The 16,425-nt window shown below is 42.6% G+C and overlaps 1 protein-coding gene across 2 annotated transcripts in view; it reads right to left on the bottom strand.

Moving 5' to 3' along the window:
- Positions 1 to 16,425, bottom strand: part of LOC123520654 (metalloprotease TIKI1-like) — a 338,869-nt gene that overhangs the window by 16,268 nt on the left and 306,176 nt on the right. Inside the window, exons 6-7 of one of the 2 annotated variants that reach the window (XM_045283144.1) lie at positions 4,472 to 4,621; positions 2,221 to 2,395 (exon numbers count right to left, since the gene is read on the bottom strand). In XM_045283144.1, the coding sequence (XP_045139079.1) occupies positions 2,221 to 2,395; positions 4,472 to 4,621 (325 nt within the window). The remainder of the gene's footprint in view (positions 1 to 2,220; positions 2,396 to 4,471; positions 4,622 to 16,425) is intronic. The other variant, XM_045283145.1, reaches the window with a different exon arrangement.

The raw sequence follows: 16,425 nt of genomic DNA, 5'->3' as shown, positions 1-16,425 counted from the left end.
CATTGCACTACATATTACGTACTGAAAATATACAGGGAGGCTTAAGATTATGTGTGTGTGTGTGTGTGTGTGTGTGTGTGTGTGTGTGTGTGTGTGTGTGTGTGTGTGTGTGTGTGTGTGTGTGTGTGTGTGTGTGTGTGTGTGTGTGTGTGTGTGTGTGTGTGTGTGTGTGTGTGTGTGTGTGTGTGTGTGTGTGTGTGTGTGTGTGTGTGTGTGTGTGTGTGTGTAGTGTGAGTGGATCTGGGCCACACACTTTCGTAAATCCATCTTCAATTTTCATCTCTATTTTAATGTTTATAGTTTGTTCTGTGCCCTCCTTTACTCGTTCTCGTCTTGTACCTTCCTTCGTTCTCTTCTTTCTTTTCATTTTTTCCTTACCATTAACTTTCCCTCCCCTCTCCATCCAGTTAACTTGCCTTAATCCACTTTTATTGCGGCGTCTAATCTCGGCTGGTTTTAAGAGGCTCTCGTGGAAGTTGTAAGTGGTTTTTAAGGTGGCTTTCGTGACTTCAGTAGTAGTTTTATAAGACTTTGGCTACATTAATGCGAAAAGGAACATGAAAACCAGACTAAAACCGACCAATCATCTCCGTGACTTTTACGAATACGATTTCAAACACAACATTTCCATATACAACCCCCTTTTCTAATTTCACAAGTTTAAAGGGCCAGTTTCGCAGTCTCCAATTAGTTCGGGAGCATACCAACACGAGAAGCGTTTATTTATTCATTGTTTTTCATGTAAGGGGAAAGACTGACCAAGGACAACAAGAAAAAAAATTAAATAAAAGGCCCCACTCAGTCGCCAGTCCTCTTAGTGCCGAAAGACAGAAATAAATGTCTTGAAACCTCCCTCTTAAATGAAGTCTAGTCATAGGAAGTCAGAAATACACAAATACAGTTTTGGTTGGATAGTTTACCAAAAGACTGTGGAATTGGCCCTTTTGTCTCACCAGCTCCTTTATTGAAACGCTCTCAAAAAAAATAAAAAAAAAAAATAAAGATGAAAAGCAGTGGGAAAAATTGATCGAGGAACCTGGTCACGGCTGAGGTATAGTTAGTTAGCAACCCAACTAATAAAGAAAGTGAGTGTGGAACTGGCCAAAATATACTCGTAGTCCTAAAATGTGATTCCAAATACATTCTCTGTCGCCTTTCAGAATAATTGGAAGGGAGAACATAGGGTTTCAAAATACAGGTCGGTATCTAATTTCACGACCAATCATGTCTGTGGCCTTTGAAAATATTCCTGGTAAGAGAGCGGTGTGTTTCAAAGTAAGGGCAGGTGTCTTGTTTCGCGACTCCCTACCTGTGACCTTTGAAAATAATCAGAGATAGAGATGGAGCAAAGCGTTTCAAAATACGGGATTGTATCTTATATCATGGCCAATCATCTCTAACACCTTCACAAAACAGTCCTTATAATAGAAGAGTGTGTTTTCAAATATAGACCAAGATGTTATTTCACGATTAACCTCTTCAGTACTGTGACGCATTCTTCACCATGAGTTTTGGGTATGATTAGACGATTTTATTTACACTAGCAAGGGTCTATGGAGGTTAGAAGGTTAATGGTCCACAGTCTTCACAATTTTTAATCCTTACATGAGTTTCTGAAGCTGCATAAGATCACCAAATAGTAACCAGAATAAATATGAAGAAGTGTCATGGTACTGAAGGGGTTAATAAACAAACACAACTCACAACTGAAGACTCACTCAACTGCTCATATATCTCACTCCATTTCTCTATGTAATTTAAACCTTCAAAATAAGACCCAATAAGCTTTAAATCCTCCCAAAAACGATTTATAAACACAACCCATAACTGAAGACTCACTCACCTGCCCTTATTTCCTATTTCATCATTTCTCTACCCTTCTGAAACCCTCAAAAAGATCCAATAAGCTGCAAATCATAAAAGAAAACGAGCTTTAAACACCAATCAATTAAACCCACCAACTATAGACTCACTCGCCTGTCCTTACCTTATTTCTTATTCCATCCTTTCTCCAACCTTCTCAAACCCTCAAAAACACCCAATAAGCTTCAAATCCTCAAAGAAAACCAGCCACAAACCCTACCCACAACTAAACACTCACCCACCTACCTTTAAATAACCCATTCCATCATTTCCCTACCCTTCTGAAACCCTCAAAAACAACCAACAAGCTTCAAATACCTTGCAAAACCCACAAACACAATCAACTTCTTAACTCACCAGCGCCAAACGCGAAGAAAAAGCTCTGGTCAGGGTTGGCGCGCAGGATCTCCACGACTCTGTGTCCCATGCGCTTGTTACGGCGATAAATGAGTTCCTCCCTGAAGTACTCGTCGATGTGCGTGGCGATGGCGGCGTCCACGGGGGGCAGGGACGTGTTGCCCAAATGCGGGACCTGAAGGAGGGACGGTAACGATGAAGGGGAGGGTCGGGATGACAGCAAGGAGGAGGAAGGAGGAGGAAGGAAGGAAGGAAAGAGTGGTAGTGATGGTGAGTGGTTTAAACAGGAATGAGGAGAATGAGGAGGTGGAGCATGACAAGAAGGAGGAGGAGGAGAAGTGAGGGACAAGACAAGGACGAGAAGAAAATACAATGTGAATATAAAATGGTAAAAATCAAAATACAAGACACGGAGAGAAACAAGACAACAAGACGAGGGCGAAGGGAGGAAGGCGCAAAATAAATCAACAAGTATAAAAATGCGAAAAGGGAAAAGAAAAATAGGAGACATAATAGAAAGATGATAATAAAGTGAAGCAGACAACGAAAATGAGGCAAAAGAGCAGTAGGAGGAAGAAAAATGAACTAACTGGTAAAATAGATGAGACATAAGATGACCGGGCAGGACCAGAGAGCAAAAAAAAAAAAAAAAAAAAAAAAAAAAAAATGAAGGCTAACATGGACAAGAAAAGAAATAGAGACGAAAACAAAAATAAAGGAACTAGACATAAAATAAAAACACGAAACTAGGAAAAAAAAAAAACCCAGCATTATCATCACAAATTCTCATTCTAACAGACGATCCCCATAACCTAACCTTTCAATGCCACGGTATAATATGACACGCGACTTGGGAAAATAAGTGAAGGGAGGCAAGTGATGGGCGTGGGCGTGTGAGGGCTGTGTGTGTGTGGGAGGGATGAGGGAAGTGCAAAAGGAGGAGGGGACGATAGGGAAGGACACCCCAGCATCCTTCTGTGATAGAGGAGACGTGCGGTGTAACTTTTCTAAACAACGAGCATCTTTTCCCAATTTCTTACGATGACGGAGGAGGAGGTGGGAGGGTAGTGGGAGGGTGGTGGGGTAGGTGGGAGCAGGAGATGGGAAGTGGATGGCAGGGGGACGGGGTGAAAGTGTGCAATATAACCCGCTATTAAAGTTTTGCCATGGCTTGTTACATGTAAATTACAGCGTTCCGTGCCCGTATACATGAGGAAATAATAATGGCCGCTACTTCAAAGGTTTTGGAAAAGTAACCGACCTGCGGTGATGCATTGCAAGAGAGAGAGAGAGAGAGAGAGAGAGAGAGAGAGAGAGAGAGAGAGAGAGAGAGAGAGAGAGAGAGAGAGAGAGAGAGAGAGAGAGAGAGAGAGAGAGAGAGAGAGAGAGAGAGAGAGAGAGAGAGAGAGAGAGAGAGAGAGAGAGAGAGAGAGAGAGAGATCATTATATAGGGACTTTCAAACATCGTCTTTTTGTCTCCATTACGTGATAGATAACCATGATTTTTCAATATTAACAAGAAAAGTTCTCAGGCAAAGCAACTTCGTACCCGACTGAAATAATTTAAAAACTTCTTTGAGGAAAAAGGAAAATTAACAAGCACTCTAAACAAGGTAACCGTGAACAATGATCGGCACAAGTGGCAGAACACTTTAATCACTTCAGTGCTGGGACGCATTTTTACCATGAGCTTTGGGTGTGATTAGACGATTTCCTTCACATTAAAAAGAGTCTATGGAGGTCAGAAAATTAATGGCCACAGTCCTCACTATCTTAATCCCACAGATGAATTTCTGAAGCTGTATAAAACCAGAAAACGTGTCATGGTACTGAAAGGGGTTAAAAATCTTTCGTCAGCTTCACCACAAACTCAAGCTGTACTAGACTAAATAAATACAAGACCAAGATAACACAAAGAAACAGAGAAAGCTGCAAGAAGATAGTCTGCCGTACCTGTGTAGAGCATAACCACCTATAGGCAACTGTCCATAAATATATCTAGCCTTCTTTTAAAGCTCTCAATTGACTGCACTACAACCTGATTACTGAGTCTATCCCAGTCACCTACCACTCCCTTTGAGAGCCTGTTTCTTCCAATCTTTTGTTTAATCCACTTCTATATCAAGCTTGAACCCTTCACTTCTTATTCTCTTATGATTACTAACACTGGAGATTCTGTGCCACAATAACATGCTCGGAGGTTCCTCAGTATATGTGAGGAAGGCGGCAGTGGGAAGGAACAGATCAACAATACCTGGGTCGTGTCTTGCGAGAATATAACAGCGTCCAGGTTCCCGCAGTTGTAGTGGGTGATGAGGTGGTCCGTTGTGTAGGTGAGGCGCCCGTCCCCCTCCCTTAGGATCTCCTGCTGCGCCAGTGTGTGGTTCAACGCGAACACAACCTGCAACACAAACCATGTTCTTCAATACGACTTGCCACATTGAAGAACTTGTGAGAAAAACAGAAAATAAGGATATCTGAAAATAAGTAAAAAAATAAAAGAAAATAAGAATTAAGATTATGTTCCTCCTTTTTTTTTCTCTAAGTTGATGATAAGGAAATGAATACTGACTGACCAATAACAACAACTTTTACCAGAGTCTTAAAAATACTCCTGATTACACGCCGAAACTTTGGAATACGGAATTTCCCTTCAAGAACCAATCATTCACCCCAAACAAACGAACTAAACACAAATGCCAATAATAAGAACTTGCAAAGAAAACGGTAAAAATTAAAACGAAAGATAACAAATATACCCGAATAAACCTGCACACAATTACTTTTTCTCTTATCCTCGTCTATAATAAGAAACAATAATCACAAGTGGCTATTTTTACACACCCGCCCCGCAACTCTATACACCACAGAGACACACGCCTCAGCCTCACTCTCACCTTTCACTACACGCCGCAGCATCACACTTCCCACGTCACCCCGCCACCACGCCATCTCACACCAAGTCACACCGCTACCACGCCACCTCACATCAAGTCACACCGCTACCGCACCACGTCACACTGCTACCTCACCAAGTCACACCACCATCACGCAGCGTCACACTAATGCCCGTATTAAAAAAAGCCTTGTTCTCTCACCACGACAGTTTTCCAAGGCCACAGAGACGACTAGCCTGGTTTTCAAGACAGTTTCTCATAATGTTTATCTTGAAATCTTGCCAGTCCATCGCCTGAACCATAAAAATACCCTTTGGAAAGTAGTGATGGTGAGAGAACAAAGTGTTTCAGAATACAAGCCTGTGTCACACCGGTACCACATCTCGTCACACCAACACTAAGCCGCGTCACACCAAGTCACACCGGCGTATCAAATTCTCATGTTTCGTTTGCTACTACACGCCTTGTTTGAGGTCACACTACACCTGCAGTCTTCTTGTGGGATCGCTGGTTTCCACAACACTGTCCTCTATATCTCAAACACCATGTTACTACCACTACTGGATACAAAGACAGGATTTACGGCACAGTTATGGAAAAAAAGGGAAGTGAAAGATTGAAAGGTAAAGGAAGAAACCCAAAACAACACTAATGCTTTTAATAAGAACTCGCTAGTAAAAGACGAATTGAAACTGTAGCTACACCTTAATTCATTCAGTACTGGAACCCATTTTTACCTTGAGTTTTTGTTATGATTAGAAGGTTTTATTGATATTACGTAAGGTTTATGGAGGTCAGAAGATTAATGGCCAGAATCTTCACTATTTTAATCCCAACATGAGCTTCTGAAGCTGCATAATATCACCAAATAGTAAGCAGAATGAATACGGAAACGCGTCATGGTACTAAAGGGATTAAGTTTCTTCTATGTAAATTCAACCTACCGAACGTTCACCCAACAAAATTACCACAAATAATTTTCCTTCATAGACGATACGTTAGATTAGATTAGGTTAGGCTGAGTCAGGTTTAGAGAGTTTAAGACTGAAGGAATTACTGAGGGTTAAATTTTCATGGAGGAATCTTAATAGGTCAATATGTTTCTATGAGATTTACATAATGGGAGGAAGAGAAGGAGTTGAGGTTGAAAGCCGCTGATATGACAACGATATGGCCGTCTTGGTACAGTGGAAACCATGCGTGCTTTGGGGTCCGAGGGGTCTCCAAGCGCAAGGGTTCGAATCCTGTCCATGGTCCGAGTGTAGGTTGGGCTTCCTCACCCGGGGCAACGGTTTCCTAGCGAGTGGGCTTTGAGAAGTACCCCCTTTAGCCCATAAATTCTCGTGTAAAGCCCACACGGTATTAAAAAAAAACAAAAAACAAAAACTGACGCCTGTATTGCAATATGTACCAGCCCTGCACCATGCCACACACTTTAACTTCAACCACTTCAGTACCATGACACGTTTTCCTATTTATTCCACTCACTATCTGGTGATTTAATACAGCTTCAGATACTCATGTTGGGATTAGAATAGTGAAGACTCTGGCCATAAATCTTGTAATTTCTATGGATTCTTCCTAATGTAAATAAAATCATCTAATCATACTCAAACTCATGGTGAAATTGCGGCCCAGTACTGAAGGGGTAAAGTTATACACATGTGCAGTAAACTTGACGCCTGTAATATAATATGTACTAGACCTGCACCTTACCACACCCTTCCCACTCCACTCAGGCTCTTACGTGGATGTACAACTGTAAACATGCAAGTATTAAGGCGTCACGTATTTCTTCACATTATTCCATCAATCACGTGACATTACGGCTCCAATTATTCAGTTTCTTCTCCCGCCAGGACTATTTTCAACTCTACCCACGCTCTCAAGTGAATGCACAGGTGTAAACATATGTATTCTTTTTCTTTTCACATTATTCCGTCACTCGTATCACATTAAGGCTCCAATTATTAAGTTTGTTCTTCAGCCAGGACTATTTTCAAGGGTCACAGGAATCATAGCGCGGGTTTTTCATGCTTTTCCCTCCTTGACGGTGCAAAGTCCTTATTAAACTATCACTAGAATCACGAAAACATCCTCGTAAGTCTAAATAACCCCATTTTTAGAGAGATCGTTAAATATAAGCGATAACACATCAAAATGTTTAGAAATACGATCTTACGTCAAATTGCGATTACAACACTATCTTCTCACGGCCCTCATCAAACACCACCACCACCACCACCACCAGAAATTCGAACTCCCACTCATCAAATCCCTCAGTCACAGTCGCCTATACTCTGGACCAATCAAGGAGCGGATTAATGATACTGCTCGGCCCACCTAATTTTAACCTGGTGGTCTGTGTGGGCTGGCTGGATGGATGAGGTTCTGTTAAAATGACTATAATTAACGTTGTTGCCTCTATCTCTCGCATGAAGTGTGGCGGCAACAACTGATTATTATTACTGAAAGCTATCCAATCCACCTCACCCAGGATGCATTGCCAGTTGTGTGTGTGTGTGTGTGTGTGTGTGTGTGTTTTCCGACTATCTCTGTACTAGAAGCTGTCAGTGGCCTCGTCTTTTTCCTATGTATGGTATGGAATGTGTGTGTGTGTGTGTGTGTGTGTGTGTGTGTGTGTGTGTGTGTGTGTGTGTGTGTGTGTGTGTGTGTGTGTGTGTGTGTGTGTGAAGAAGGGAGAAGCTGTAGTGTAATGTGTTCCTAAACTCGTTCTGTAGTGTAGGTAGCATTTTTTCAGCGAGAGAGAGAGAGAGAGAGTCAGCCACATCGGTCTCGTCAGAGGACACACGATACTTTGTGTGACCGTGTATCAAAATTAATATAGTTTACGTTTGAAAGTTTTCATTGGTGTAACGTGAGACGGCCAATAATCTGTCTAGCTCACACACACACACACACACACACACACACACACGAGGTTCTAACCAGTGTGAGAGGTGGTAAGTGAGTCAGGCGTTGATTGATTGACTGACTGACTGACTGATTGCATTCTCGTGCCACAACTTAGAGAATCATAACTCAATTAGGATATTATTTTTACGCTTGAGGCGGGCTGCACCAAGATACAATGGCAGGAAAAGAATGAAAACAAAAAACTAAAACAAAAGATGGATGAGAAGAGAGGAAGAAAAAATGAAGAGAAGTTGAAAGTGACAGAATGGCCTGTGACTATGAGATGAAAGGAAAGGAATGGATAAAGATGGATAAGAAATGAGGGAAAGGGAAGAGACACAAATCTGAAGGGCGTGAATGGATGTTTAAGGGTGTGATGTGATGTAGTAGAGGCGTGGCTGGCTGGTGTAGGGGGACGGGGAGAGGCAAGGGAAGGAGATCTGGTTGTGGTAAATGGGATGGATGGAGGGAGTACACGTAAGAGGGTGAGTCGGGCACTTGTCTTCACTCCTTTTACTCCCTTGTAGGTGCTGTAGGAGGTGGGTAGTGACGGCAACTCCTTTCATAATAGACGGCTTGGGTGGGAAGAAAAGCAAGGGAAAGGAAAAAGGAAAAATGGACACCGCCACCACCACCAACAACAACAACAATAACAACAAGAGTAATGATTGAATGACAACAAACTTTTACTGTCTTTTCGTATGTGTCCTCTTCCTCCTCTTCCTCCTCTTCTCCTCCTCCTCCTCCTTCCCCACCTCCTACACCACTTCTCCTTCTTACCCCTCCTCAAAAAAAAAAAAAAAAAAAAATCTCTCCCTCTCAGTAATAGTCACAACAATTAATAAACGAATAAATACATTCTAAACACGAGGCTGCTGGATTATGTTATCTCTTGTTTTGACATTCATACAAAAGTTTAACCAGTTTCTGACATCCACAGCTTGGTACTGGTTAATTCAGCTGCAGGATAGATCATTGACGGGGTGACTCGTGGACCGTTCAGATCAGAGGCACGTATTTGGAAACACTTTGCTCTCACGCCACGTCTATTTCCCACAGATGATTACCCGGATTCTCATGTGTTTCTCCCACTAATGATGTAGAAAGCTTTAAGAAAAAAAAAAAAAACTCGTGTAACTTCATCTATTCTTTTGAAAGTAGTGGAGGTGGGGGCGTATGTGTTTTCTCCCTATGAATAAACAAAGTAGCCAACACCTTTAAACCCTTCAGTATTATAACGCATTTCTACCTTGAGTTTTGGGTATGATTAGACGATTTTACTTACATTAGGAAGGGACTATGGAGGTCAGAAGATTAATGGCCACAGTCTTCACTTTTTTAATCCCCTCATAAGTTTCTGAAGGTATTTAAAATCGCTAAATAGTAACCAGAATGAATATGAAAACGCGTCATGATACTGAAGAGGTAAAAAATCTCGTAAACTTCATCTAGCCTTTTGAAAATAGTGGAGGTGAGGGGCATGTGTTTTCTCCCTATAAATAAACAGAGTAACCAACACTTGTAATATAAATGAAATGATGTGAAAAGGTACCCATGTGAATTATCTCAAGCTCACTGAATACCCTAAACATTCCTACGAGCTCGGAGCGAATCGTAGAGAGGCAGTGGTGTATAGTGTATAGCCTCAGGTCCTTTTACGTCCAAGGTGACCACTGTACACCCGCTTTAGGGGCTGTAGTGCACCATAACACCCTCACTACGATTCCATTTGCACTATAGTCGCGGTGGAGCTACATAGGGTGCGCTGTGGTTTGCGGTGATGACTAGTGTGATAATGGCAGGCGGTGAGGTCGTGATGCTAAGTTATTGTTGTCTGACCGGCTAATAAACAACGCCTGTTATCGCCAGACGGAGAATCAAGCTTTGTTAGTCGTGATGATGCCGGTTGTCTGGCCCTCACCCCGGCTGCTCTGTGTTGAGTGGTCACCTTCGCCTCTGTGGGACTGCTTTGTAATGCATGGATGAGGCTGATGGGGATATGGGGGGATAGATATGCTGGTCTTTAGTGTTCCTGATCGACTGGGAACAGACACGCTGAGAACCACCAAGGCAGCGCTGGCGTGAGAACGAGACTGCACTGCCTGGGAATTTAAATGTGAGGAAGAACGATGAGCGCAGTGGTAGGTGTTATTTGAAGTCGCTCGTCAGATTTTATTCATAAGGGCCAAGTTTAGTCAAGGTTGCAAGTAGAGGTTTGTGCAGGTAAGGAAACTTTGAGGTACGAGGAAGAGTTGTTGAGTAGATCTTGTTTTGCTTCACACGCTGCTGTTTTGAGTCTAATTTTATGCTAGTCCTTGCCGCCACTCGAGTTGTCTGTGTTAGCTTTACTTTCTATCAAGGGGCTCCACGGGGCGAGAAGGTGAGTGAATGGCCCTTGTCCTTCAATGACCTCAACTCGTTAAGATTTATTTTGCTGAGATTTGTCAATGTCATCAGCCTCAACTTCTCATTCCCACTGCAGAACAAAAGCCTCCGTTAATCACACACACACACACACACACACACACACACACACACACACACACACACACACACACATATCTCTCCGGCTGTCCGTCTATTCCAAGCCACTCTAGAAAATTTGAAAAAATCTTACTTCATCTTATCTGTGTGGTCTCTTCTCTGCCGTGCCTCCTCACACCCTCCTTACACTGGTCGTCACAGAAATTATCCACGACAAACTGGACGACCCCTGCCATCGGCCAAACACACACACACACACACACACACGTATACGTTCCCGCCATGATTGCCACACTCAGGAGGCGTCTCATCAGTGGATAATGGATGGCACTTGTTAGCGAAGTGAGGGAAGCTCTTCACACCTGCTCTCTACTTACTTTCCACCTCCAGCGCCTCCTGCGGGATGTGAAGCTGAGTTTTCGGCGTGAACAGAACCATCAAGTGCTTACACCTGCACATTTCCCCGTTGCAGTGCCGATGTTTTGGGGCCGCTCTACTGCTCGTGATTACAGTGTGGGTAACTGGAGGTTTGGTGCAGCTTATAGTTTCCTCACGAAATAAGAGAATGCCATTCAAGCAATAACCTTACACTTTAACGCCGCAAAAACCAGTTCCGACAGAGTACAATAACCGCGGATCGGGAAGAGAGAGACAGGGAGGGAAGGAGAGGGTGGAAGGAGCTAGGGAGAGGTGAGGAGAAGAGGAAGAGTATAAGGGATGCTATAAAGTAAATAGGGGAAAGAAAGGAGAGAAGAAAGATGACGAGATAAGAGGGATGACGTGGAGATGAGAAAAAATGGAATCTGAATAAGGAAAAAAGAAGCATGAAATAAAAAATAAGGACAAAGGAGAAAAGGAAGGAAGATGAAGAGATAAATAGAAAAAGGAGATGAAAATAAAGAAAAAAAAGCAAACAAAGACAAAACAAATGTAAAAAGTAGCGAAGTTACGTAGAAGAAAGTCAATAATAAAAAAAAAATGTAAAAAGAAAGATATGAAAACAATTGAGAGGTGGAGGATCTTTGTGACATGTAGAAGTATGTTTGTTTACTGTGTGTGTGTGTGTGTGTGTGTGTGTGTGTGTGTGTGTGTGTGTGTGTGTGGCAGCGTCCTAAGTGCCGTGTGCCGAGGTCCTGTTACCCGCTAATCTGCGCTCCATCGCCTCCCTCGTAAAATAAGCTAAGGAGCATTGAGGATTAAAAGTTTTATCGCGCCTGAACTCTCTCTCCCACCCACCACCACCACCATCACCACCACCACCACTCCTACCTCCTCCTCCTCCTCCTCCTCCTCCTCCTCCTCCTCCTCCTCCTCCTCCTCCTCCACTCCCTTGCCAAGCCTCCCTTCTCTAAACCTCGTAAAATAAATATAAATATGAGAGCTTATTTTTTCTTGCTCCCTCTCCTCCTCCTCCTCCTCCTATTCCTCTTCCTCCTCCTCCTCTTCCTCCTCCTGTTCCTGCTGCTGCTGCTGCTTCTCTTATCCTACTCCTCCTCCTCTTCCTCCTCCTATTACTCCTCTACATATATGTCCGACTAGAAAAAGAGGGTAAACACACACACACACACACACACACACACACACACACACACACACACACACACACACACACACACACACACACACACACACACACACACACACACACACGTTCGCTTCTTGATCCTCCCACGCCTGACCCGCAAACCTCTTAATTACATTTTAACTTTTATTTCTTCTCATAAGCGCGAGTGAATATTACTGGTGAATGAGGAGGTGCTTCACTCTAAGTGCTGGGCGGTGGCGGAGGAGGAGGTGGAGGAGGAGGAGGAGGAGGAGGAGGAGGAGGAGAAAGAGAAATATTTTACGTTCTTGTCTTGATTCCTGTGCCTATGGATAGCAGTAGTGTGGTGGTGGTTGTGGTGGTGGTGGTGGTGGTAGTGATGGTGGTGGTGTTAGTAGTAGTAGTCGTAGTAGTCGTAGTAGTAGCAGTAGTAGTAGTAGTAGTAGTTGTTGTTGTTGTTGTTGTTGTTGTTGTTGTTGTTGTTGTTGTAGTAGTAGTAGTAGTAGTAGTAGTAGTAGTAGTAGTAGTAGTAGTAGTAGTAGTAGTAGTAGTAGTAGACATTATTAAGATTATTACTACAAGCCTCTTACCCACAAGTTTTCTCTCGCCCAAACCCATTATACCACTCTCTCTCTCTCTCTCTCTCTCTCTCTCTCTCTCTGCCACCCAGTTCTTCTAAATCCACTAACATCCACATTAAAACACACAACCCATCCACCCATCCGTCATTCCATCCACACACACCCTACTCCACTTCACAACCATCCACTCCATATCCTTTTACATTCCACACTTCCCTATCACACAGCCTATCTCCCTATCCATCACACCCCATCACCACCCATCACTGTCACGCTCCTTCCTATACACACCCACAGTAACCCTCTTTCCCTTCACGCCCACCGCCCACGCCCTCACCAGCCCCACTGTCTCTCTGGATGGGTGTAATCTTGACCACATCAAAACAGCCTCCTTATCATGCCTTATATGGTCCCTCTCTCTCTCTCTCTCCTCTCTCTTCTCTCTCAAGCATCTCACGGTTCCCCTTCTTCACTGTATAATGCTCTCTCTCTCTCTCTCTCTCTCTCTCTCTCTCTCTCTGATGGGGCCCTCTCGCGTTTTTTTCTTTCCTATATCTAAACACGCGTCGTAAACAGGAGGGCCACACATTCCGTTTTCTATGGCTGGCCTTGCGGAGTTACGGTCAACACTGCCCACTAAATCTTCGGCAACGACTTCCTCTACTTGCTTTGACCGTGCTCTCTCTCTCTCTCTCTCTCTCTCTCTCTGTTGTAGTTTTGTTGTGTTTTTTTTTCCTCATATTCGTTTTATTTATCTCTCTTCTTCCTCGTTCGCTTCTTTTTAATCTTGTTTTGTTGATTTTCTTTGTCTTTTTTTTTTTTTCTATTAATCTTTGTTTTTCTTCCAGGTTTTGTGTTTTTTTTTCTTTCTTTCCTTAATTTTGTTCATTGTTTTGTTCATGAATCGAGTTTCTTTACTTGTATTTCCTCTTGGTATAATCCTTCACTTAACACAATTTTTATTTATATTTTCTTCTTTTTAGTGCTGTTTTATTTTTTTATTTTCTTCTTCATTTTTTTTTTTATTTAATTCTCCTCTTTTCCTTATTTCCTTCTTCTCTTCTTCTTTATTTCCTTCTTCTCTACTTCTTCATTTCCTTCTTCTCTACTTCATTTTATTCTTCTCTACTTACATATCCATTTCCTTCTTCTTTACGTCTTTATTTCCTTCTTCTCTTCTTCTTTCTCTAATCACCACTTTTAATTACCTCTTTTGTAATCTTAATATTTTCCTCCCCCCCCCCCCGTCCGTCGTTATCAAAGTGTTCTATTTCTAATTTTCACTCAGCACACCTTCCCACTCTTAACCCTTGGTCGCATCTCTTCCCGCTTCCCGTTTTCTTTGCTCCTCATTCATACATTAGTTGGCTTTTAACTTTCTTTTCAAACTAATTAAAACGTTCCTGGCAATTTTACTAAGTCTTTATGTCTCATCTCTCTCTCTCTCTCTCTCTCTCTCTCTCTCTCTCTCTCTCTCTCTCTCTCTCTCTCAGCAGTACCACCCACGAAGTCTTAATTTGAGCTCTAGTTTCTCTTTTAACATTCTAGACAGCAAATAAACTCTCTCTCTCTCTCTCTCTCTCTCTCTCTCTCTCTCTCTCTCTCTCTCTCTCTCCCTACGCCTCTGGTATCTAAAGATGGTGAGGGGAAGCCGCGCCTCCCCTCTCCTCTTCCCTATCTTCCTAAGAGGGTGTTTGAGGGGAGGCAATGACGCAACGCCGCTCTTCCTCTTCTTATTCCTCCTCCTCCTCCTCCTCCTCCTTGCCAAATGCCCCCGTTTTTTTTTCTTTTCTCTCTCTTTTCTCCAATACTTGTTAAAAATATCAGGGAAAGTAATGGAAGATTGGAAAGAACATGAAATACTACTACTACTACAACAACTACTAATATTACTACTACTACAACTACTACTAATATTACTACTACTTCTACTATTACTACTACTACTACTATTACTACTACTACTACTACTACTACTACTACTACTACTACTACTACTACCACTACTCTCTTGCATATCTACTTCCCCATCCACATTTCGTTACTAAAAATCTTTCCCTGGTTGATTTCTAACCAGGAACACATGTAGCTTCTTCACCTGCCGTCTTAAGCTCTTCCTTCTTTTTCCCTCTCCCCTCTTTTGCTTCTTCCTCTTTCCATCACTCGCTCACTCCCTCTTCCTTCCTTCTACTTTCTTTACCCTCTCATCTGTGTTTTTTTTTCTTTAACACTCTTCCTGTCTTCCTTGTTACTGAATCTCTCTCTCTCTCTCTCTTTCTCTCTCCATATTTTTTTCTACCTTTTCGTTCTTTTTCCCCTCTATCTCGCTTCCTCATTCCTCTCATATTTCCTTCACCACTTTCCTTCCCTCCTCTTCCTCTTCTCCTCGCTCTACCTTCTTTATTTCATCAGTATATCTATTTTCTTTTCCTTCTCTTTCCTTCCCTCGGTTCATCTTTCTTTTTTTCTTTCTATTTCCTTCCTCAACCTCCTCCTACTAATACTTTTTTTTCTACTTTCTCACTCGCTTCCTCGCTCCTCCCATAATATTTCCTTCTTCATCTACCCTTCTTCGCTCTGCCTTTTCTCTCTTTCCTTTCATGGTACTACTGACAGAGTACTAAGGTTCCTTCATTACTAACTGGAGAAACACTATTGGGAACACAATTAGTCATCTCTGTGGCCTTAGAAAACAGTTAACTCTTCTTCCCTCTGCTTTTCCTATCCTTTTCATGATTCTAGTGACAGTAACAAGATTCCTTCATTACTAATAGGAGAAACACTCTTGGGAACACAACTATTCATCTCTGTGGCCTTCGAAAATAGTCGTGGTGAGAGAACAAAGCGTTTCAGAATACCAGGTCTTGTTGTGAGAGTGTGGCAAATTCCATGCTGTTTCTTCTCTCCTCTATATATCCATCTGCTGAAAAAAATAATAATACTAACGATGGAAGGAAGGAAAGGGAGGAGGTGACACGAATAGCAGAGGGAAAATGAACGGGAGGAGAGGAGGAGGAGGAGGAGGAGGAGGAGGAGGAGGAGGGTGTATGGTGAAATGATATTGTTAAAAGGAGGAAAGGGAGATGACCAGTGAGGGAAATGAAGAAGGAAGTGAGGGTAAAGAAAACTGGGAGAGAGGAAGAGAGGGAGAGAGAGAGGGAGAGAAGGAAGGATGGAGGGGGAAGGGAGGGAGGGAGGAAGGATACGGAGAGTAATAAAACAAGAGTAATGGAGGGCGAGAGAAGAAGAAAGGAGGAACTAAGGAGACGTATGACAAAAGGTAAATGAAAGGAGGGAGAGAAAAATGGAGCAAATAAGAAAGGAGAGGAAATGGAAAAGAAAAATAAGTGAAAGAGAGAGGAAAAGAAGTAACAGGAAAAAAATGAAGAAATTAAGTTAAGGAAAAGGGAATGAAGGAGGGAAGAGGAATAAAAAGTGAAAGAATAATGATAAAGGAGAGAAAAGAAGAAAAAATGACAGAGAAATAAATGAGAGAAGATAGAGAGAGAGAGAGAGAGAGAGAGAGAGAGAGAGAGAGAGAGAGAGAGAGAGAGAGAGAGAGAGAGAGAGAGAGAGAGAGAGAGGGCGGAAAGGAAGGAGAGAGAGAGGGAGGGGGAGAAGGAAGGAAGAAAGGGAGGTCACATCACTCCTCCAGGTCAGGTCATTAACGCACCGCACCCTCCTTTGTAGCTCCTGATACACGAGTGACCTCCTCCTCCTAATCCTCCCCCTCTTCATCCTCTTCGTTCTCCTCCTCTTCCTCCTCTCCAAACTCCCACCATTT

Source organism: Portunus trituberculatus, chromosome 47 (assembly GCF_017591435.1).
Source record: "Portunus trituberculatus isolate SZX2019 chromosome 47, ASM1759143v1, whole genome shotgun sequence".
NCBI lineage: Eukaryota > Metazoa > Arthropoda > Malacostraca > Decapoda > Portunidae > Portunus > Portunus trituberculatus.
Note: the sequence above shows the minus strand (reverse complement) of the source record. Positions and strands in the feature narration are given on the sequence as shown.